The following is a 24,335-nucleotide window of genomic DNA, read 5'->3' as shown; positions in this document are numbered from 1 at the left end:
TGTAGTTTTTAGCGCGGCAGTAGAAGAAACCAACACGGCGTGGAAAACTCCAATCATGGCGGTTTGTATTTTCCCTTCGGCACTGTAACGGGAGTTGTAGTGTTTACGGCTGTGGTCCAACGGGACGTTTGGGAGGAAAACTTTCTGAAGATTTTCGCTTGAGAAAAAAAAAGGATTTTAAGGGTAAATATGACAGCGAACGAGCGAAACATAATAGAGCACCTAATCAAAATTTAAATTGAATAACTGTTATACTTACTAGATTCGTACTAAGTAAACGAGAAACTGTTTTCTTTAAGCGCAGAAGAGTTGCATCACTGTAGTTAAACTTGTATTACTGTACTGTTTTCCCCCAACTCAGTGGTAGACTGATTATTGGGTTATATGTAATCAAGACAAAACAAAAATGTCCCTTAAAACACATGAAGTCAAGAGCGTGTTCATGTACGCAAATGCCCAACACTTCAAGATCTTTTACATTTTTTCTTTTAGCTTTCAAAGCCATAAAAGTATATATCTTATGATTGGGTCATTCAAACATCTGCATGAGCACAAAGAAAAAGCACAAAAAGTAAAAAACTCAATCTGCACACATTTTTTTTCTCATATCTGTGACCAATGTCTTTAAAAAAAAATTTAAATAATCAAATTTTGTGATCCGAAGTATTCTACCATGTGTTTGTTTACCTATGCAAACTGTCAAAATCATCTCAAATAGATCAACGATGTGGACATCCATGGAAGAGCTAGTTGGGAATTAGACTTCAGATAATTTTGATATGTATACATATTTACATATAGATCTGTTGAGCAAAGCAATCCAACAAAAATACTTTGTTTAAATTGAGTGCATACCTGTATTTCAGAACTGCATAATCAATATATCTGAAAAAAAACATCTGGAGTAAATTATTTCAAAGTGCCCCATTTGATATATTTCAAGATACCTTTGTATTTTTATGTTTGATTTCATAGTTTACAACAAGTACTTGTAACTTTTAACCCAGCTGAAAAGACTCACAAACACCACATCAGATTAGGTGAATGATCAAAATAAATAAAAACGGTCACTCTTTTCTATTTGTAACCATCCTGGTATATTTGTGTTATGCTGGCAGTTATTTGTGTGAACAGGTGGGTTAGTCTCAGTATGACAGTGAGACTCTTTCTGTGTCCTCGCAGGATCCAGGATCAGACCAGGTTGGGGATCTGGACATGCTTTCACACCCACTGAGGATGCAATGATCTGTGAAAAATCTGTTGAAGTGTCCCACCCTCAATCCAAATATGGTAAGGATTTAATACTCAGAAAGCAGCTACGTATAACATTTAAATTCAGGTCTAAATCCCAGAAGTGTCACTCTGTAGTCTGTACTCATATCTATTGGTCACTTTAATATTTCTGGTTCCTAATTATCCCTCAGGAGTCAAGGCCATTGAGACTGTGTGTAAAAAGCTAATTGTGTGTGTCGCAAATCCCCTAATTGTTAAGAAGATTAAAATGGAATGTTGAATTGAATCCCAGCATTAATATTTTATGGGCTAAAGCTGTCCACAGGGGGTTCACAGTGTGTGAGATACTCACAGATGGAGAGAGGAAGATTCCTCCCAACCTGAATATTTACTGTAAACTCAACAAAAACACCTTCCCATCAGTGCTTCTACTGTATATATCAATTACAGTAAAAGTATGACAATTTGCTGTATTTTGTTAAATTGTCTCTAGAGTGTTTATTTGTGAAAGAAAAGCCTCACGTGCAATACTCAGTACACAAAAAAAACAAACAGTTTGATCTAACTTTAACCAATAAATTTGGTGTAACAAGGTATACTCTATATTTTTAGAGGCTTTGCCAGTAAAAAAAACTACCTGGAAAGCTACTGAAACAAACTGATTAAATTTTAAAAAATGTATCTAAATTTCACTTTATTAGTTTAAATCCTCCGTAGACAAATAGTTACATTTAAACTAGACATTTTAGGTTTCAAGTGTTAGTGGAATATTTAGTTAAGATAAGTTAGTATTGCACCAAAATCATAGATATCTATTAATTGAAAACAAATTTAAGTGATTGAAGTGGCAATTGTTTAACATGTTTCAAAACCCTTTTTTTTACAGTGTATTTCTGAAAACTGTCTCAGTTTTAATTTACTTTACCAAATAAAAGCAAGTTGATTTTATCTAACTAGTCTTGAAATGTTGAATGATGTTGGATGTGATGTTCTTAGAGCAAATGGTTCCCAATGTTGGGGTCGGGACCCCCATTGTGGGTTACAAAACACACTAGAAAATCTCCTGACATTAACGTACATTCAATGATTGCTTATGTCAGGTTTTCACCAAAATTGTTACAAGGAATCAAAGCGGTAGTAATAAGTTAATAAAAATATATTATGGATGTTATGGATTTGCAAGTTGTCCCACGTTTAATTAAGTTTTTTTTTTTTTTTTTACCCTTTATTGATACAGGTAGTCTCATTGAGCCACGAGAACTCATTTTCAAGAGAGACCTGTTTAGGGAGCAGATGGTGGTTAAGGGACTTGCTCATGGGCCCAGAGTGGGGCGAATGAGGGTGGAGGCAGGTGTGAGTGCTTCACCTACTCCACCCACATTTTTGATGTTGTCAGTACAGGGGCTTGAACCGGCGATCTTCCGATCACAGACCCACCTTCTCTAACCTCTGCGCCACCACTCTCCCTAATGACGTTAATGAAGTTATTAGCAGTTTTTGTATATTTTAAACCAATATGCACAGGCCTCAATCATTTTATGAATCAGGAGCTAAAAAGGTTTAAAAACATTGTTTTAGAGTATGTAAAAAAAGTTTTACTAATTAAATGGGTTAACAATATTTTAAAAGATACTATATATAAAGATAAATAAATTACAGTGGCAGTACTAATACATTATTGTTACTTTGGTGCTTTTATTTTGATTATGAAACACTTCTATTGTTTTACCCATTATTAATATATTTGTTGAAAAGGGTACAATGTTGCTAAAACATAACCCAAAAGAATTTGCTCTTAAATCATATTCAGTCTAATAGGTCTTTGTTCAGATAATAATACAAAAGTGTATTATCTACGAATCAGAAGAGACAAAAAAAAAAAAAAAACGCCATTTAAATAACATGGAAACTTTGATTTTTCAAAAGCTTTGAAACAAAAACAAAAGTCCAGCAAACACTCATTTTAGGAAGCGTGTGTACTTAAAGACTTTACTCACTTATTAATTTTAGTAATTGACTTTCTATATTTACTAAATATGAAATTGCTAAATTGGATTATAGTGTGATTGAATTAGAACAAGTCTGATAGAATTTATTTTGAATCTGACCATAATAAATTGATTTATAAATCAAATCAACGTTATTTATGAAGCGTGCTTAAAACAACCAAAGCCTAACAAAGTTCTGTAAATAAATAAGAACATTTCAGTTTTTGACCCAAAGACATAAAAACTAAAATGAATTGGACTGGAATAAAATATGCAACATTTTTTAGACTCTGTTACTTCTTTGTAAACTTGTAAATGATATAAATGAAAGAAATCAGTGTTTTTAATCCTGTTTAAAAAAGAGTAATACCCTACGTAATGATGACTTCTTTCATCAGTCAAGTCAGAATAATGGTTTTCTTGCAGCACAATGTTTCAAATTAAATTTTTGCTTTAAAAATTTGAATTCAGTTGCACTGTTTTTGGTTCAAGTTTGTAATAACTATCCCACCCACAGTGCTTAACCATCATTTGATTTAATCTGACCATTGTATCCTTTCTTTTTTGTTTTTTCCACCTTATTTTTTCCCATTTTGCACCTCTCACATTGATTTTTGTTTGTTTTTCTCACTGATTGTGTCCCTGTACTGATTCGCCAGTGGGCACATTGCTCTCTGCACTTTAATTGGCCATTTAATTAGATCACAGTTTTAGTCCAATTAGACTCAGAGGTGTAGAAGGAAATAGGGGATGGAGAGCCAAGAAGAGGGAAAACGTCCCCAAGCTGGTCTATCTGTCTCCCTCCCCCCTCCTTCTTGTTTCTGTCTCCTCATTCTACTCATTCTCCTTTTCCATTTTTCTGTCTGCTTTGTGTCTCTCCTTTCCTTCCCCTCCCTCCTGGAGGCGGCTCATTAGTGATATAATGTGATGATACAAAACACACAGCTCCTATGACTTCAGGAGTGTCTGGAGCTGAAGCTGAACTGAACAGCAAAGGTGAGAGCCACTCTCTCTGCTCGTTGCTGCAGAACTTGTTTCTCTATAGTGTCGTCTTTTTCTTCTCCCTTTTATTGGCCAAACGGAGGAGGAGGAGTCTGTCAGTCACAACATTAATCACAGTTATAGCCATTTTGGTTAAGCCTTGAAAATAACACTCTCTTGTGATATCGTGATGTCGTGTGTGCTTGGAGTAGAGTTGGATTCAGGCCCAAAAAAATCCGACTCGACCTGGCCCCAGCCCATAGCTATAATTTCCGAACCCCAACCGACCCTACAAATTAACAGTAATTACAGGTTCGAACCCGAACACCCACCCCATTTTTTTTTTTAATTAAGCTTTGACTGCTTATAGTTATTAACGGTAGATGGACGTGTGCAGGGTGTTTATCCTTTCATGGCCGTTGAAGCGCATTAATCCCTGCTTCTGCCTGCATTCTGCATTATTCAGACACGGACCCTGCTCTGACATGTCAGATATTTTGTGATCTCACCTGTTTGGGTCGTCGGCCGTGCGCTTCCGCTGAGTGCATTGGCTGAATATCCATTTGGGCTGATGGATTTCTGGCAGTAGTCCATCTGAAGCTTAAATTAACTTTTTATCTTTTTCTAAGCCGATCAGCATCAGTCAAATAGCCACATGTGGTGATTGTATGGCAAGCCATGTTGCCATATAATTGGATCGTCAGCCGCGCGCATCCACTGACACAATCAAAAGCCCAGCACTGACCTTGCCCGCACGTTATTATGGCCCGGTCCTAATCCGGGTCGGGCAAGGCCAGGCTCCAGGTTCTGGTTCGAAGTGACAGCTCTAGCTTGGTGTAAGTGTTGTGAAAAACTGTCAGCCACTACCACGCCAAACTTTAGCTTAGTATCGGTAAAATACACCGAGGTATAGCCATTTTTGTGTGACTTCAGTTTGCTATGACAGCCAGTGATTACTTTTTAAAAGTTTGATTAAAATCTGGAGCACTTTATTTGTTCCTTAAAATTCGTTTGATAGTTTGTGAGACGGTCTGCTAAATGAACACACACACATCCATGTGGGTAACAACATTGTTGCTCAGCGAGCGATAATGAGACCAGCCAGTTTTGTCGGTCAAACTAAAGCTTTTTCCAAGTTTGAGCTCCTTACAGTGACGGCCTCTTCGCCTCATCGTCATGGCACCAAGCTTGGGCTCTGTGCGCACCACACTGTTCCCCAGTGAACTGAAACATATGGGCAAACACAAACAGACACAAACACACCCAGGTGGATGCAGATATGCGAGCGCTCAGGTGTTTTGTCTCAGAGGACACAAGCCATTTTGCATCAACTCACCTGATGATAGAAAGCCACACACACACATGCACACACTGCTGCATAAGTATGCAATAATCTGTTGCCATACTGCTAATGTGTATATATTTTATGTACGTTGAAAGACAGGCAGCAGGTAGGGGCGTTTTAGCCTCAGGCACCACTAACTGACCCCCGTGGCTGTGAGACTGACAGCTCTGGTCCCGCCTAATTGCATTACTCTCCCAGATGATTGGCTCAGGCCCTGGGGGCTCATTTGTCAGGATGCATTGTGGTAATGATGTAAATTAGCAGATCTATATGTCACTCAGCCCTCACCCCTCCTGCTGATTGGCCCCACTGTGCCCCAGGGCTCGGCCCCCCAGGTTGAGGGAGCCAGATCATTGGTCTTTGGGGAACCGGGGAGTCTCCCAGAAATAGGGCTTTGCAGATTGAGCATCCCTGAGGGCTGATATTATCCTTCTCCCTCCTGCTTCACCTGTCAGTCAGAACCCAGGGTTTGATTCCTGTGGTCTCTATCTTTTTTCTGAGGCATGTTTAGACGCACAGTAGGCACGTAGGCGGCACAAGCACCTATAATAGCCCCCATGTTGACTAAGAACACATTCTGCTCTAACTCATAAACTGTAAAAGTATATCTTTATAAACTATAAACAACATGATTTTCTGTGTGCGAGTGCGTTTGCACCTCCACAGCTGAAAAGGCCACAGATTCAGACTCAGTTCCCCTCTGCTTACCCAGCACGCCGCGACGCCGTCTTCTGTCAAAAGCAGACACCGTCGCTGTGACGGACAGCTAGGAATCCATTCAGGCGGACGCGATGTGCACACGCGCGTACACACTGGACTCCCCACTTCCTTTACCTGTTTGTCTCAATAGCATCTATTGAAATGTTGGTTTCAGTTTGTCTTCCAGGAGGCCGCAGCGTATGAGCGCCGCACACCTGTAGTGTTGCTGAAAGGTTTCATAAGAGCGTCTTGATCCTTTGTTAAATAAAATAAAAAAAAACTTGGTTATATTTGGCGGAATATGAATAAAGACTAAATAATGTCAGCATCAGCATGAATCGATCCTCATACAGATGCACAATCACTTGGTCTGGACCTCGGCCGGTGATCAATGGTTTACTCTGAGTTATTGTCTTCGTATTAACAAGCGGAGAGCTCCCTGAGGAACACATATGAATAGCTAAATGAGACCACTCCAAACCTCTCAACGGGAACTTGTGTTGTTTTTACGCCTTCCTTTGTTCGATTTCAGACACTGAAGCCTTTTTAGCCAAATTTGGACGCACTGTGGGAGTTTCCAAAACACTCATGAAACCGTAACGGCCTGCGCGCCGCAGTCATGAATGTCCCACACACAGATTCAGATATCGATCCGGGCCTCTCATGCCACTGTTCGGTTAATTTGGAACTTCTTTTTTTTCTCCTCCCTGCATTTAAGATTATTCACAATCAATGTGTCATATTGTCGTAGCAGCTGGGGGCTTTCAAGCAGACTTGAAAAATGTTAAAAAGGAACCAAATAAATGAACATAAAGGAAGGAAAAGTTTAGAGCAAGTTTATTACAAAGAAGAGGCACAATGTCAGACTGTCTTTTTTGTCGTAGTTTTATTTATTGCCCAACGCTTAAGTTAAAAATAAAAAGCTACATGGTGTGCTTGCTGTGTTCGCAAAATATCTGATGAATGACATGGTGGATTTGAATGAAACTCTCGGAAAACAATCAATGGCTGTACAAATACAACTGCTTAACTTTTTGAGTCAACCATTTCAATATTGCCACCACAGCCAAACAACCTTAGCAAGCACAAAAATGATAATAATTCTGTGAATTTTACAGATATTGAGCTAAAATCTGATGTGTTGCTAGCTGAGAGTCATTCACAAGACATATGTTCAGCACTCACACATTGTGCAGCATCTTTGCTTAAAACTCTGGATTTAGTTGCTAATGTCAACCCTCTTGGTCTGTTAGCAAAATATCTCATGAACCACTGGATGGACTCTACTGACGGTCTCAGAAAGTAACCACTGAATGTATATTTACAACTCTTTAACTTCTGAAGGCTGTCCTATTTAAGATGGCCTCCACAACTAATTGAACTTAACCATCACAAAAATGATTATACTCAATCAGTTTTGCAAATAAAAAGCTAAAATTTAATGTGGTAGAAACTCAAGAGTCATCCTCAACACATACTTTGAGCTTTAACAGATTTAACAAAATCTCACAATATGAGACTGCACATAAAGTCATTTACAAGGTTTGACTACCCGTTATAAATTTGTCCCTTTTTATCATAAAATGGTCTTAGTCTAAAACTCTGGCGTGAAAAAGGCGAAAGCTAAGCCTTTAATTTGAAACACGATTTTACCACCAGAAATAAAATAACTTTTAAAAAAAGTGTGTTCTTTCTGCATGTGTTTGATATTTGCAGACTGCATGTGTACTCATTTGCACTACTGGCTTAGTAATTGTTAATTAGAGACATTTAGAGAACTTTGTGGTCCATTTTGGTAAAGTGCCTGCACAAACTTTCCCCCCTCACGGAAAAAAAATCACTTCCCATGACATGGCACATGTGCCAAGCACACACACAGACAAAATTACACACACACCTATAAAGTGCTGCATCTTCCATTGTTTTCTCCCACCCTCTTTTACACGCACAACGCTTTTCCTTGCAGGAAACGTAATAACTATGCCGTTCTAAGTCTCTGCCACCACTTGGCAAAGCGTGAGAAAATGGCAAGCATGATGGGTAATTGCCACGCTGCACGCAGTGTCGACAGGAGCGTTCTTTTATGAGGTGACCGAGGGGAAGGAGAGGGGAACGGGAGGACACCAAAGTGTTCCCCCCTATACTTCAAAGGCCTCACTAACCCGACAGAGAATTTGAACGATTCTTCCAGCACACACACTTTTTCACACTCGGGCTGAAGGTTGAGGAGCATTAAGTGTAGAACCACTAGACTGAGGAACAGCTTCTACCTTGAAGCTGTTAGACTCATGAATCTCTAATCAGGATTATCACTATGAAAAAAAATCACTGTAATGCCACTTGATTGTTACGTGCTGCTGATTGTCCATGCTGCTGATCTTAAGCTGCTGGTTTAGTTCATGCTGCTGTGTTCATTCGTACTCATCTGCTCACACAGACTCATGTTCGTGCTGCTGTTGTTCGGCTTATTGTTTCTGTACTATTAGTGCTTAGCATACTCTTAGTTCAGCGCATTTCTTAGTTCATATCTTAGATCTTATTACTGTTCTTCTTTTACAGTTTATACTTTTGTTGTATGTAACTGGGACCATGTGTACACAATTTTGTTCCGCCACATGTACCACATGTGACTAGGCCTGTCACGATAACAAATTTTGTTGGGCAATTAATTGTCTCAGAAATTATTGCGATAAACGAAAATATTGTTTGAAATTTGACAATAATTAGCAATTATTGTCCAATTTAAGACACAATGTTTGTTAATTTGTTTTATGTGTAGTACCTTTTTCGACCACCGGATGACAGTATAAGATTGTTTGAACCCAAGGACGGCTAGTGAGGGAGCGAGCGGCGGGTCTCTTTAAGAAAAATGGGAGAGAGGCCCCTTGACGTGACATGGGCTGTCTCTCTTCGGTTCTCTAACTGGCGAATGCTCGGTGTGGTTTGAGATCTTTGGCATAGCATTTGTCACACAAAGCTTTTAATTAAAAAAAAAATCAGTAAACAAGTTCTCATCTTCTTTTGCAGAGAAAACAACTTTTTACCCGAAGGCACATGTTTCAACAGTGAATTTGGAGCTTCGACAAGACGCAGGTTTTTTCCCGAAGTTGGCCTGTTATCTTAACTCGTAGCTTAGCTTCTCAGCTTAGCTGCTTTTAACGATCCAAAAAACACAACTTTGGATCGTTAAAACAAATTTTAAAGAAAAAAGAGAAAGGGCGGGGTCAGTGAAGAGCACCAGAGTTGAGCCTTTTGTCATCCAGTGTCTTCAGTAGAAAGAGAGAGAGACAAAGGATAAAGCCAATAAATGAAAATGAGGTCGATAATTTTCATTTATCATGCGATTAATTGATTTATTGTTTATTGCGACAGGCCTACGGATGACAATAAAGAAACCTTGACCTTGACCTTGAAAGCTTTCAACAACAAAAAAAACCCGGCGTAATAAACCTGCTTATCCTAAGTGTTTTTATTTGGCAAACAAGATCCAATTCCAAGATTGCTGATGAAAATGTCTCAGGACGGATCTCATATTGGATCATGAGTTTTTGCCTCCAGCGTTTCTGTGTTTAGGGGCAATAATTGATTTCTGTGTTTTGCCCCGCAGGGCTCGCCAAACCCAGCGCCCGCACGCACGCACACACACAAACGCAGCGTGGCGTGTGCTGCAGTATTAATGAGACATGAATAAGACATGAAGCGAGAGACCCCCCTCTTACATGCTCACACAGGGTCCCCTCCCCACCCTCTCCACCACCACCTTCCCCAGCTGCTTCCTGTCTGCAGATTACCCAGCTTTCACTGGGCTCTGGTTAACTGGGGCCAGGAAGAGATTTAACCCCCTCAGCGGGGAAGACACCCAGCGTACAAGTGCACACACACACACACACACCTACTGTTAGCACACATCAGCTTCTTCATTGTGTTATTGGAAAGTGTGTGTTTTAATGTGTGTGACTGCAAACAGAGCCTCCGGTGTTTAATATTAGCCTGGAATAAGAAGCAGGTATAAAATGTTTTATTATAAGCTCCGCTGTGATTGTTATCTATTAATTTAGACCACAGTAGAAGTGTAAATTAACCCCTTCAGCTTCAGGTCAGCTAAATGGCTAATGGTGGGAAAAAAAATAATTATGTTGAGGTAAGTTTAATAACAATTTTTTCTCTGGTTTGATTTTTAATTCCATTAAATTTAGTGTGTTCTTATAGATTTATGTGGCATATATTTGAGTACGACTAAACCTGTCTCTGTCCAAATGTAAGTTGTGTCCAGAACAACTGCATGAACAGAAATTTGCCTCCTCTCATTAAATTATCCACTTCATATGAAGTGTGCGTTGCTTCAGGTCGAGTCGTGACATTCCATCTTTTATTTTTTTGTTCCAGGCCTCAGTGGCGTCCAGCTCAGGACCGACTCCTCTAGACTCCCAGGTTCATGCTGCAGCCGTCAACGGAGACAGGAGCACCCTCGTCAAACTCATCGCAGGTTAGTTGCCACTATGACTGTTTCCGTTTTGATTAAACGACAAATAAATTTTCATTAAATTAATAATCGAAAAAGTTTATTTTTCATCAATATGTAAAAAAAAGCAATTTAAAGTACAAAAAATAGGTTTAAAATTTCAACTCCAGCATGTCATTTAAATAAAGTGAAGCTCTTATTATTTATGTATTTAAAAGTATTCTCAAAAGCCTGAATATTTAGAATGTGATAAAGATACTGTTTTCTAAATGCAGTAAACTTGAGATTTTTTTTTCTTGTTTGTTTGTTTTGCAGTGGCTCATTCATATGACTTTGCCTTAGAGCGAGGAAAGAAACAAATACAGCACAACTATTTATAATATAATATTGCAAACTGTAACAAATGTTCTTTTAACTCAGCCTGCACGTCTCACATCATTTTTGAGTTGTATATTTAAATTTTATGCAATATCTAAGAATTGGTTTGTTTATATATATATATATATATACCCCTCGTTGCCTCCGATGTGTGTCCCATCGGTGTATGAATGTGTTACAGCACTGATTAGTTTTTGTAGAGATCTAGTAGAGTGCTGTGTGAATGGGTAAATGAGGGCACAGATTTTAGTGTAAAGGACTTTGAGTATCGACAAGATAGAAAGGTGCTATATAGTCCATTTAACATTTATATATATATAATTAAATATTTTTAAAACAGGCTGAAATTAAATGGATTCAGTGAAGCAGCACATTAAACACACACAGGTGTTGTGTTGAGTTGTGTTCCCCTCATATGTGGTAGATTTCCAACCATCAAGATGCATTCCTCCTGTTGCAGTATATAAAAAGGGACCAAACAAAGTCAGGATTTAATTTTATTTTATTGCTTTTAATTAAAATACTGTTGCTTAAAACAACAGAGAGGAAAACAGAACAAGGCTGGTGGAGTATTAGATATTGACGGGGGGAACAAAAGTCAACACAACACTGGCACAGCACTATCAAACATAGGCCAAAAGTTTCCTCAAACATTTAGTCACTGACTAGCAGATATAAAATCTGTCTAACTTCATAACATGCATTTAGGAACTTTTATATATATAAAAAACTTGCCTTTCGAATTGTTTTAGTTTTTTTCTGTTGCCTCCTTGCAGACCCTCTGTCTGTGCAGCTCTCGTTATTGTTACATTGTTAATTGTTACATTATCAGTGTTTAACTTATATCTTAGTGTATCTTACATCTTATATACTGTTTCTTGTTACACTTTATATTTTTGCTATTTTTGTGTCTAACTGTGACCCTGAGTACATAATTTCGTTCCACCCCATGTACCACATGTGATGCGAATGACAATAAAATTGACTTGAACTGGAACTTGTTCCTCTGCTGTTGTCGTAAGCCATGAAAACCTTCCAGAACGAACAAATTATCCTTTTTTGTCAGCTAGCTTGAAGCACTCCAATATTTTAGACCCAGTCAGCCTTTGATAATTTAACCCAACTCATTAAACACTGTCGAAGTCATGGACTGTTTTATCAAGCCGATTGTTTGAAAGTGAAATTGTAGCTCTGAAGGAGCCGACCAGAACCTGACTGATGTACGCTGAGCATATTAGTGGCATGGAAATAAAACTGTTTGACGAAGTGTTTAATAAATTAAAAGATGAGTTCATAAAACAAAATATATTGACTGATCGATCAGTCATGTGAATAATTAGACAAGTTTTTGGCATTGACTAGACTTTACCATACTAAACCAATTTAAAGGGCAGGCAAATCTACAGACAGCTCATTGTTATTATGAGACACTCCATCTTTGTATCAGTCAAAGTGCGTCAACAGGGCTTTTATGCCAGGGGTGCTTTTATTTAGCACAACACCAGACCACAGAAGGAGTTGACTGGAATATTTTGCAAACCTTTGTAGAAGCATTGTTACAAACAATCTTATTTACTCAGAAATGATAAGACTTTCATATTAAAAAGGTTTTGAGCTGCATGTTGTTCTTGACTCTTACACCTTATTAAAAATATTTGCTCAAATTTCTTCAATTATTATGAGCTAAAAGCAACCAAACAAACAAATAATGCACTGTACATTTTAGCTATTGGTTGTCCAGATTTAAAAAATCAATAAATCTGCATCAGTATCAGCCAATGAAAAACCTTAACTCTGTTTCTGTCTTAACCAATGTTTCAGTATTTTCTTATAAATCCTCGCCAATTAAATATACGAAATTTGCTGGAAAAATAGGAAACTGTCTCAGTAAAACATTCTATAACGTTTTATTGTTATGCCGAACATTTATTAACTGTGCTTTATTTGAACCTGCTCCTTGGTTTGTGCAGCAGAGCCCTCGCTGAAGGACCATGAAGACCAGTTTAAGCGCACCCCTTTAATGTACTGTGTTCTGGCTGACCGCCTGTGCTGTGCTAAGGTTCTGCTGAAGGCCGGAGCCTCAGTCAACAAAACGGACCAAAGCCAGAGAACCGCTCTGCACCTAGCTGCTCAGAAGGTACAAACGTCCACACAAACAAAACAAAAAAACAGAATTAAGTACTGTAACACACAGAGACATTCGCTGTTTTATATGCCATCAACTCTTAATACATATAGTGAATCTTATGACATAAAAAAATAAAAATGTGGGATCCTATTCAAGTTCAATGGCAGAAAAACAGGCAGTCTACAAGCACCAATGGGAGCCTTGTGCCCCCTAGTGGTTCAGAAGTTAATTTGAGGTTAAACCAACTGATTTACGCTTTTTGAATTCAACTGATTTATGATCATTAAACACAAACATTACAACTATGTTATATTTACAGACACTTATATTTGTAGGAGTTCATTTTACAAGATGCATGTTGTGTTTCAAGGCATTTTACCATGAAGGTTGTTTTCTTTCATGGATTCTGAATTCTAAAGAATGTGTCAACTATTATTTTTTACATTTCAGTAACTGAATGACATATTTTCTCTTGTGGGAGTGTACAGACATGGGATCATCATATTATTGAAAAGAGATGGAAAGTAACAAGTTATTGGGATTTGTCTTATAAATGAGGAGTGTGTGTGCTTGTGTGTGTGTGTGTGTGTTGGGGGATGCTGGTGATGGGAAGCCCTGTCTCTTTGACATCTGATCAATAAGTGGCTGAGACAGCAAGAGAGGCCAGGGATTACTGATCTAATTGGACCGAGAATGGAGAGGACAGGAATACACACACGCAAACACACACACACAATTTCTCACTGTCGAGATGCATGCTCACACACAAGATAGATCTGTCAGGCTGTGTGGCTTTGCGGTTTCAGAAAGGCAAACATGCAAAACATACGTGTCTGTGTGGCCACCTCCGTTGCTCCTTGTGTACAATGCCTCACCCAGAGGGGGGTCGTTAAAGAGGCCAGGAGTGAGGGTGATAATGATGTGGAGGGGCTGACAGTCAGAGGCACGGCCACTGTTTACTGTTTAACAGCTCATCACAGGCACTGAGCAGCGAGGTAGGAGGAAAGCGGCGAAGATGGATGACCTGCGGATTGAAGCAGACGCCACTGAGAGCCTAAGTGTGTGTTTGCGCGTGTGTAACAGTGTAACACCGCTGCTGGTTCGTGACTAATGCTGAGGCGATTTCTGAAAATGCTCCTCAGCACAGTTTGTCACGCTCATGTGTTTGCAGGGGAACGTGCGTTTCCTCAAGTTGCTCCTCTCCAGGCGTGCCAACTGCCTGCAGAAAGACCAGGAGGGGATGACCCCGCTCCACCTGGCCACCCGACACCCGTCGCCCAAAGCCCTCGCTCTGCTGCTGAAACACATCGGACCCGGAGAGGTCGACACGCAAGACAAGAATAAGGTTCTGAAGCGGAGTCATGCACCAAATGTTTCCAATCTGTCTGTAATTTGTCCTCCAGTCTGGGCGTCTGACCTGAAAAGATGCAGCTAAAGATAGTTTACTCGAAGCACCAGGAACTTTAGCACAGATTCAGAGAAGTTCACAAGAGCAAATGATGTAACAGTCTTTGCCTTTGTTCTGCACTCTCCTGATCAAACTACAAACACAGAGTCCCCTCTGTCTGCTGGAGCCCGTTCATATCTGACATCAGTATTTAGTTTTCTAATAACCCAATATGCATCATCATGTCAGATGACAGCAGTTTGAGCGAATCTCAGAATAGCACACTATCCGTCACAGAGTCACTATCTTGAGTTCGAATCTCCGCCTGCTGCCAGATCCTCAATATGAGCTTTGTGGTCCTTCATATTTCTCAATCCTGTTGTAGAGGAGTCTTTTTTTTTCTACTTTGAACGTAAGCGGAAACCTCAGTTGTGTGTGTTTTCCTTTACAACAGCCCCTCTTCTCATTCATTCGTTTTTTTTTTAAATATCCCTGCTTTCCTTCTTTCTGTCTTATTTCTGTCTGCAGCAAACTGCACTTCACTGGTCAGCATTTTTTAACCGACCGGAGCACGTCCGCCTTCTGATCAAGCATGACTCCAACATCGGCATCCCAGACAGCGAGGGCAAAATTCCTCTGCACTGGGCTGCACACAGTCAGGAGGCGAGTGCCACGCAGACTGTCCGCTGCATACTGGTACATGTTGGAGCACACACTGATTCATACGCATGGTTACGTTTGTCATCATATCCCCTCCTCACCCATCAGTCTGCATTGTCTTGTTGTTTGTGTGTAAAGGAAGCAGCACCCACTGAGTCCCTGTTGAACTGGCAGGACTATGAGGGTCGGACACCCCTGCACTTTGCTGTTGCCGATGGTAACGAGGCAGTAGTGAAGGTGCTAACGTCTTATAAGGGCTGTAATGTGACGGCTTATGATAACCTCTTCAGAACGCCGCTGCACTGGGCAGCTCTGCTGGGTGAGTGAGCACGCACGTCCTAAATACAACCTGCAAAACTCAAGAAACTGAGTCAGATCAGTGTTCACTCCCAAACACTGCTATTTTCATTAGCTCTTTTATTTATTTAGTTATTGTTTATGTGAGCAGCCTGGCTTTGATGTGCCTGACAATAAAAATCTGTGCTTTTTCAATGCACGGAGATAACTCAAAGTGCGTACCAGTGTGTGTTTATGCATCTGTTGGGTTAGCAAAATATCTTCTGAACAACAGGGCAGATTTTAAAGGAACTCTCATAAAATTGTTGTTTTCTAAAACTTTGGCATTTTGACATTATGCATGAAGGAATGCCAGGACTTTAATTTCTTTGGCTGATTCTGAATTTATTGTTCTATATTTTGTCTGCTTTTAGTCCAAATGGTTTAGTCTTTAGAACTTATTTTTTATAGCATAACACGAGCTGAAAATGTTTACACAAATCAAGATGAGCAAAATGTCAGAGAGCCCAAACAGGGGTCTCAACATTGACTTCTTTTCAACAGTTGATTTGCAGCCTTGAGTGTGTTCACTCAGCTGAGAATCGAAAAAGAAGACAAAACTGGTTCATATGAAAATATATTTGAACTCAATTCAATTCAGTTTATTTATATAGCGCCAAGTCACCACAGAAGTCTTCTCAAGGCACTGAACAGAAACATTCATAAATATAAAAGTAAGCTAACGTTATTTATGTGAGGAGCAGACTGCTTTGAGTTTAATTTCATCGCAGAACTCTCATCTTGAACAAGCATGAAGGCGACAGTGGAAAGGAAAAACTCCCTCATGAAGAAGAAACCTTTAGCAGAACCAGGCTCAGGACAAGTGGATGTCTGCTTCGACTGGCTGGGTTTGGTAGGAACAGATACACAATGGCAGGTCGAGAATCACATGTTGAGATAGAAATAATATCAAATGCAAACTATTCAATTTTAACAATTTATTTAATGAAATGAGGTCAATTTGTCCTCCAGTAGTCTAAGCCTATAGCAGCATAACAAGCCAACCCTAATTATAGGATTTATCAAAAAGGAAAGTCTTAAGCCCAGTCTTTAAACTGGATAATGTGTCAGCCTCATGAACATAAACTGGAAGTTGGTTCCACAAGAGAGGAGCCTGATAACTGAAAGATCTTCCTCCCATTCTGCTCTTGGAAACTGTAGGAACCGCAAATAAGCCTGCAGTGTGAGAGCGAAGTGCTCTGTTAGGAAAATATGGGGCAATAAGATCTGTAATATAAAATGGAGCTAGGTTGTTGAGGGCTTTGTAGGTTAGAAGTAAGATTTTGAATTCTATTCTGAATTTGACAGGGAGCCAATGCTGGTTCATATAACCAAGTAATTAGACTCTTACCGCAGCACCTTCAGTAGTAGACTGAGACCACCGAGGTGCTCCACAGAACAACACAAGAAGTCCTTCCTCCCTGTGTCTATCAAGCTTTTCAACTCCTCCCCCTTTCTGCACATAGGACAATAAAATTAATCCTGTATTACAATAAACTCTTTAACGTTTCTGTCTGCACATGTTTAGAACTTAATATTCTCTGTTATTTTTTTAATATCTTGTGATTCTTGTGTATGCGCCTTTGTACTGAAAGAAACTCTGGCACAGTAATTTCCTGTGGGATCAATAAAGTTCCATCTTACCTTATCTTATATGAAAATATATTTATACATTTGTGTTTTACTGGTGGAGGGAAGCATAAAATATTTTTTTGTTTCATGTTTGTAATGTGTCATCAACCTTTACAGGCTGTCCACTGTGACAAGATGCCTCCAAGATGGTGTGAAACACAATGTTACACTCATTTGTTAAAAAGGATTCACAGTACAAACTGCAACTTAACCTGCAGCACATACAGTTTACTCAACTTGTAAAAGTAATTTCATAAGTAAAATAAAGCTATTTTGTAGGACAATATTGTGATACATCTGTTTCTTATATGACTGCCATTCTCACACTTTCTGCCCTCTTACTCTGAACACTGATTTTTCAGGCCATGCCCAAATTGTCCACCTGCTGCTGGAGAGAAACACGTCAGGCACAATTCCTTCAGACAGCCAAGGAGCGACACCACTGCACTACGGAGCTCAGAGAAACAACGCTGTGAGTCTTAGTCAAAAGCAGCTTTGCTGATTATTAAACTGTTTTCCTGAGAATAGAGTTTAAAGTCTCGAATGCTCAATATGTGGTGTTATTGATTGCATTTCAACAGAGACTGTTTTTTGGTGGTGATATCTTCTTTCACTTCACATTTAGAGTAATAAAGGAGAAATAAAGTGGCTTTTTGCTGCCTCGTGTCGCACGACAAGTCGAGTGAACTCAGTTAATAAACTGCCTTTGTCTTTCTCTGCACGCTAAGGAAACTGTTGGTGTGTTTCTGTCACATCCATCTGTGAAAGATGAACCCGATCTGGAGGGGCGAACAGCCTTCATGTGGGCCGCCGGGAAGGGCAGCGATGATGTCATCCGCACCATGCTCGCCCTCGCCCCTCACATCGACATCAACATGGCCGACAAGTACGGCGGCACCGGTAAGTGAGAAGTGAATCTCCTCCAAGCTGATATGTGCTTCCACCATTCATGATGCTTTGCACAAGCACACCCAGCTATTGTTAGAGCCTGCTGACAAAGGAAAGAGGGCAATAATGTTTTTGCCCATGTCTGTGTGTGTGTGTTTGTTTGTAGCATTAGCAAAATGTTTTATGAGCCAGTAGACGGATTTCAATTAAACTCTCAGAAAATGATTGGATTTAGATTAACCTTTGAAGTCACTTCATTCAAGGCCGCCACACCTAAGCAACCTTAGTATTAAAAAAAGAATTTAACTCAGCCAATTTTACTAATTTTGAGCAAACCTGTGGTATGGTAGCTGGGAGTCGTCCTCAAATCATGCTCCAAGCACGAACATGTCTCATGATATTGTATCCCTTTAAGGAATCCTAGCCCTTTAATTTGACCTGTATTAGACTAGGGATGATGTCAACAGGGGATTCCCACTCAAGTGCAGAGGAGTCGGTGAGGGAGGTGATGCTGAGCAGGCCTCCAATACTCTTAGCACTCCTTTGACATGCATACACTCATACGTGCTCAAACTCAAACGCCACACTGTGATCCCCTCCCGCCTCCTCCACAAAGCTGTTTACACACATAATCTTCATGCCAATATTGTCTCTGCTCTGCTCAACCAGCTGCACATTGTTTATATATGAACATGTGGTGCTAATGAGTTGGTGTGACGGGGCAGTGGTGCTGACTGGTGCCCACATCCTCTTCCCTGCTCTCAACTCTGTTCAGTGCTGTCTGGGGACCAGAGTGAGGAGGACTCACGGCATCGCTCCTCATTAAATTTCTGTGTCTGTTTAACCCTCCACTGACCAGGCTTTAGCCACAAAAGAGTTGCAAGTAACGGGATGAGTAGAGAATGTCCCGAGGGTGTGTATTATCCTGTTAGACTCAGGATCTTGGTGTGTGTGTGTGTGTGTGTGTGTTCAAACAGCGCTCCATGCGGCCTCCCTGTCAGGCCATGTGAGCACAGTGAAGCTGCTGCTGGAGAAAGAAGCAGTAGTTGACTCTCTAGACCTCATGAAGCACACGCCGCTGTTTCGCGCCTGTGAGAAGGGATACAAAGATGTCATCCTTACACTCATCAAAGGTGGGTGTGATCAGTAATGACTGGAAATGAGCCAGCAGTAAATAAACGTTCTCAATGTGTGTGTTCTGTTGTTGTACCTTATTCAACCTATTGTGTACAGGTGCTGCACGTGTGGACCTCGTAGATGTGGACGGTCACACTGCTTTGCACTGGGCCGCTCTGGGAGGGAGTGCTGAGGTGTGCCAGATTCTGATGGAGAATGGGATCAGTCCCAACGTACAGGTATGAGTTTAAATGGAAGGTTCAGTTCAGATTTGGTGCTTTGTTTTTGGCTATGGAGCCATTGTGTGTTTTTCAGAGCAAAAGCAGCAGTGTGTCGTTATCTGAGCGGTGATTTCAAAGCATTTCACTCATTTGTTAGGCTTATCTACTCGTCTTTATCACAAACAGAATTTGTAAAAAGGAAAAGCTATGTAAGAGTCAAAGTTATGGGGGAGTGGTGGCGCAGAGGTTAGAGAAGTTGGGTCTGATTGGAAGGTCGCCAGTTCAACTCCCTGGACCAGTTAAGTGTAGGTGGGAAAGGTGAAACACCCACAGGGATGTGGGTCCACCCTCATTTGCCCCACTCTGGGCCCTTGAGCAAGGCCTTTAACCCCCACCACCTGCTCCCCCAGACACCCTAGATGGCAGCTCTCTGCTCCACACAGGGCTGTGGTAGCTCGGTGGTCTGTGGTTGTGTCAGGAAGGGCATCCGGCTTAAAAACAATCGCCAAGTCTTCGTGCGAGTCTGTTCTCTGTGGCGACCCCTGGAAAAGAGTCCGAAAAAAGAAAAAACAAAAGAATAAATAAAAAATGTAAAAGTCAAAGATACAACATAAGGTGCTTTTTACAGACTTCACAAAGCAAGTATTGTTTTGTCTACATTCATTAGGTTTAAATAATCTGAAGAAATTAAAAAAAAAAAAAGAAGTATTTTTCTATTATTTTTTTTATACTGTTTTGCTTCCAAGCAGCCAGACTCTGTAAATCTTTAAAGTGGTCCTAATCAACAGACTTGGGGCTTTTGGCAGATCTTTTAAAGTTTGTGAAATTAGTGAAATTTTATGAAAAATAACTAGATAAAAAACTTCAGACCTTTAGAAATCTTGAAGAAATGTAGATTAAAATAACTTTAATAGAATAGAGGAAATACTGGCTCATTGAAAGCAAAGTATAAAGAGATCAGGGTTGAATTAAAACATTTGCACAGTATTACAAGTCATGCGTAGATGTGTAAAGTCAGCTTTCTTGCAGGATCATGCAGGAAGGACTCCACTGCAGTGTGCTGCGTACGCCGGTTACATCACATGCATGGCAGTCCTCATAGAGAACAATGCTGACCCAAACATACAAGACAAGGAGGTGCAAGCAAATTCTCATTTATTTCTGCCCTTGTTTGGATTTTAAAATAAAGTTAAAGTTCAAGTGGCCTTTTTATGGGTGCACAGGGGCGGACTGCTCTCCACTGGTCGTGTAACAACGGGTACCTGGATGCTGTGAAACTGCTACTGGGCTACAGTGCCTTTCCTAACCAGATGGAGCACACAGAGGAGAGGTGAGGTCTGAGGAAGCCATAAGGGCTGCAGCAGAGGCAACATGGAGGCAATGCATAAATGACACTGTGTTGTGCAGGTACACCCCTCTGGATTACGCCTTGCTGGGGGGCCACAGTGAGGTGACCCAGTTCATGCTGGAGCACGGGGCTCTGTCAATAGCAGCCATCCAGGACATCGCTGCTGCGTCCATCCAGGCCGTCTATAAGGGCTACACGGTCCGCAAGGCCTTCAAGGAGAGAAAGCAGCTGCTTATGAGACATGAGCAACTGCGCAAAGATGCAGCAGCCAAGTGAGAAATATACAGCACTGTGTATAAGGATTTAGTTCTCTTAAAATGCTGAAAGTTGTCTTTTTTCTTGTTTTTGTCTTCCTGATCAGTCTCTGTCTTCCTCCTCCTCCCATCCAAGTGGAAACCATCACACTCTTTTCCTATCTGTCTTTATTTCTGTCATGTGTACACACATGCATCTTCCTTCTGTCTCTATCCTCTAGTTTGCGCTTCATTTGTCATTTGCTCACCTTTTTTTTTTTGTTGTTCACAAAGTTTAAAAAGGTAAATTTGTTTTATAAAGCTGCAGAGCCACCTTCTTTGTTTTGTTTTGCCAGGCAGAAAACTTTAACTCAAGGAAAATAATTTGATCGTTTTTGCTCGTTACAAAACAACAAAATATCACATGGAAGGAGAAGAAAAAGCATTTTTAAATGTCTGTTAATTGCCATAAAACTAACAAATGTAGATGAACTTTGGCAAATCTGCCAAAAATAAAGTACCATATTTTCCACCGTACACGTCGCTCTCCGCCGTATAAGTCGCATCAGTCCAAATACATCTAATAAAGTGGAAAAATACATAAATACATCGCCGCATAAGTCGCATCTATTATGCGTCACTGTTGACGCATCGCGTTGGTTACGTGTCACCACTGACAACCTGGAAAGATGGGCCGGTGTTGTGCCAAAAATTGATTGGCTGCCATGGGAGTGTGCACGGGAGGACTTTAACAAGATTAACACTTAAAAACAATTATTTGTTTGCTCGAAATTATAGCAAAGGTGTGTCTCAGTTGAACTTTTCCTTAATAAATGCACTTTAATGGTCAAATCTGCTGCATTTCGCCTGGGTGGCGCGGCAAAATGCAGCTGATTTGACATTTGCTCCAGGAGTTCTGGAGCGAGACCATTACCTTAATCCATCCATCCATCCATTATCTTTATCTGCTTCTTCCTTTTCGGGTCACAGGGGTCAATGGTGCCCATATCCAGCAGTCACATGTATGTTTTTGATCCGTGGGAAGAAACCAGAGTACCCGGAAGAAACAAACAACGCATGCACAGAAGAGAACATGCAAATTCAATCTGGCAACCTTCTCGCTGAGAGGCGGCAGCTCGACTAACTGAGCCACCGTGCTGCCAAGTTGTAAATAATGAAACCATAAAAGCCATGAAAATTGTTTTTGTTGTTGTTAAAAAGCTAAACCAGAATGGTGCAATTTTCAGTTTTTCTATTAGTGTTAATATATTTACACTATGATCTTATAAATAACAACAGTGTATTTGAATATAGTTGATTGTTTTAAATGCTTAATTAACAATTTAACTCTTCACTTTGTTTTTCCGCACTAAAATCAACTGTTCCTGTAGTGACTTTTTTTGGTTTTACTAAATCACATTCCTCAACTAAAAAGGCTTCATTACCCACCCCTGTGTTCAGAAAACGTGAAGAAGAACAGCGACGAAGAGAAGCCGTGCATCGAGTTTCAGTGAACGCTGCAGACAAACAAAGGGTTTCAGTGGCGAGAGCAGAGCAGGAGAAGCTCGTCTTAATGAACATAAATGATTCATTAGTGGAGACAAGGAAATCATCCAAAGATGAACGCACAAAGACCAAAGAGGAGAGACATAAAGGTACAACTGGAAAGTTCATTTGTCACAAATGAATAAATGATAACGTTTATTAGCATTGATAAGATGGTAAATATCTTTTTGATAAGATTTTTTTTTTTGCTATTTGTGCAAAAAGTGGATTCAGCTAAAAGAACTGAATAAGTCGAATATTAAAAAGACTTTTTTCCCCACCCCGCCAGCTCAAAAGAACAGGCCCAGAAGAAGTAGTGCAGCCGAACGAGCTGAGGCTCCTGAAGCTTTGAGCTGTGATGCTGAATCTTCCCAGACCACCAGGCTGAAGGAACTTTTGTCTCCTAGCAGCTGCAGGGAGCCACCCAGTCTAAAACCCACACCTCCCACCAGGCCCAAAGTCCGGGAACGATCCTCTTCAAGCGCATCATCTCCTTCCACACCTGTCTCAACTGTGGACCAAAGTGAGGCGAGTGCCAGGGAATGCAAAAAGAAAGACAGACGCTCGAGTGCTTCTGGCAAGAGTAATGCACACGCTTCTCTACAAAAGCACCAGAACCACAAAGAGCAGACTTCAGAGAAGGCTTTTGTCAGAGCCCAAGCTGTCTCATTAAGAAGCAATTCATCTTTTGATCGCAAGCGGCCCTCAAGAGAAGCTCAGCCCAGATCACTTGCACCCCTGTCAACAACCCGACGGGAGCAACATGACAGAGAGCAGCTGAGGAGGAATGAGGCTGCACGCATCATCCAGCGAGCGTGGCACAGGTTTGTACCTGGAGGAGAGAGATCGTGACCAAAGCTTTTATGTTTTATAAATCTGGTAGTCCCATGTGGTGCCCACATGTGTCCTTTCCCACAAGCACAGGCCACCCCCCCCACCACACACACTCATATTCACATGAGAAAAGTGTGGGGGGGGGGGGCATTGGGAGAATGGTGAGACAAGGAGGCAGGGGACAGAAAGGCTATAATCTAGAACTTTCATATAGTTTAACAAGAGGCTAAAAGTTCAGTGGGGCTGTTTTAATAGCTCCCAGCAGCTTCTCGTTGGTTTTCCTCTCTTCTTAAATTCGCTGCATTTCTCTATGTAGCTGCCAGTCCGCCGCAGGAGGCCCTCTGTTTCAGTGCAGCCTCACAATTAAATCGTGTACATACGGCCTATTAAGTGCCTTGAATAAACTGTTTACTTTGTTTACGCTTAGTGAGCGTTAGTGTGAGGACTTGCCAGGTTTTAAGCCTTTGAACGCAGTCTGAGAAGTTTTTTTATTGAGCTGTATGCTTATATGTGTGTGTGTGTGTGTGTGTGTAGGTTTTGTGCACGCAGAAGGAGAGAAGTGAAAGCCTGTAAGGAAGGAGAGTCGAGTGAATTGAACTACAGGAAACAAAAAATGGAAAGCAGACTTCAACTTGGCAAATCAGCATTGAGTAAAAGCTCTGTGCTGCAAAGCATCTATGGTGAGAAAACTTGATTGCTCAAACCACCTGTTTTGGTTTTCAGGTTATTCTTTTATGAGTTTCTTTTTGGGTTTTTTTTGGATTTACAACATGTCTAACAAGTACACCTAATAGCAAATGCTCTTTTCCAGAATGTTTAAATTTAACCATAGTGATTACATATATATAATATGTAATCACTATGGTTAAATGCAAAGTTGAAGTCTGCTTTCCATTTTTTGTTTCCTGTAGTTCAATTCAC

General features: G+C 40.5%; 1 protein-coding gene across 1 annotated transcript in view; it reads left to right on the top strand.

Moving 5' to 3' along the window:
• The first annotated feature begins 1,227 nt into the window (after nt 1-1,227).
• The window catches only part of invs (inversin), a 27,190-nt gene continuing 4,082 nt past the window's right edge, over nt 1,228-24,335 (top strand). The window contains exons 1-16 of the mRNA XM_037676301.1: nt 1,228-1,290; nt 10,633-10,732; nt 13,057-13,223; nt 14,386-14,559; nt 15,130-15,297; nt 15,400-15,580; nt 17,592-17,701; nt 17,958-18,129; nt 19,095-19,250; nt 19,351-19,472; nt 20,484-20,591; nt 20,678-20,784; nt 20,862-21,074; nt 22,497-22,690; nt 22,870-23,404; nt 23,949-24,094. Coding sequence (XP_037532229.1) covers nt 1,288-1,290; nt 10,633-10,732; nt 13,057-13,223; nt 14,386-14,559; nt 15,130-15,297; nt 15,400-15,580; nt 17,592-17,701; nt 17,958-18,129; nt 19,095-19,250; nt 19,351-19,472; nt 20,484-20,591; nt 20,678-20,784; nt 20,862-21,074; nt 22,497-22,690; nt 22,870-23,404; nt 23,949-24,094 — 2,656 coding nt within the window. The 5' untranslated portion in view covers nt 1,228-1,287. The remainder of the gene's footprint in view (nt 1,291-10,632; nt 10,733-13,056; nt 13,224-14,385; nt 14,560-15,129; nt 15,298-15,399; nt 15,581-17,591; nt 17,702-17,957; nt 18,130-19,094; nt 19,251-19,350; nt 19,473-20,483; nt 20,592-20,677; nt 20,785-20,861; nt 21,075-22,496; nt 22,691-22,869; nt 23,405-23,948; nt 24,095-24,335) is intronic.

The sequence above is a fragment of the Nematolebias whitei genome, chromosome 5 (assembly GCF_014905685.2).
Source record: "Nematolebias whitei isolate Nwh7 chromosome 5, NemWhi1, whole genome shotgun sequence".
Classification (NCBI taxonomy): Eukaryota; Metazoa; Chordata; class Actinopteri; order Cyprinodontiformes; family Rivulidae; genus Nematolebias; species Nematolebias whitei.
Note: the sequence above shows the minus strand (reverse complement) of the source record. Positions and strands in the feature narration are given on the sequence as shown.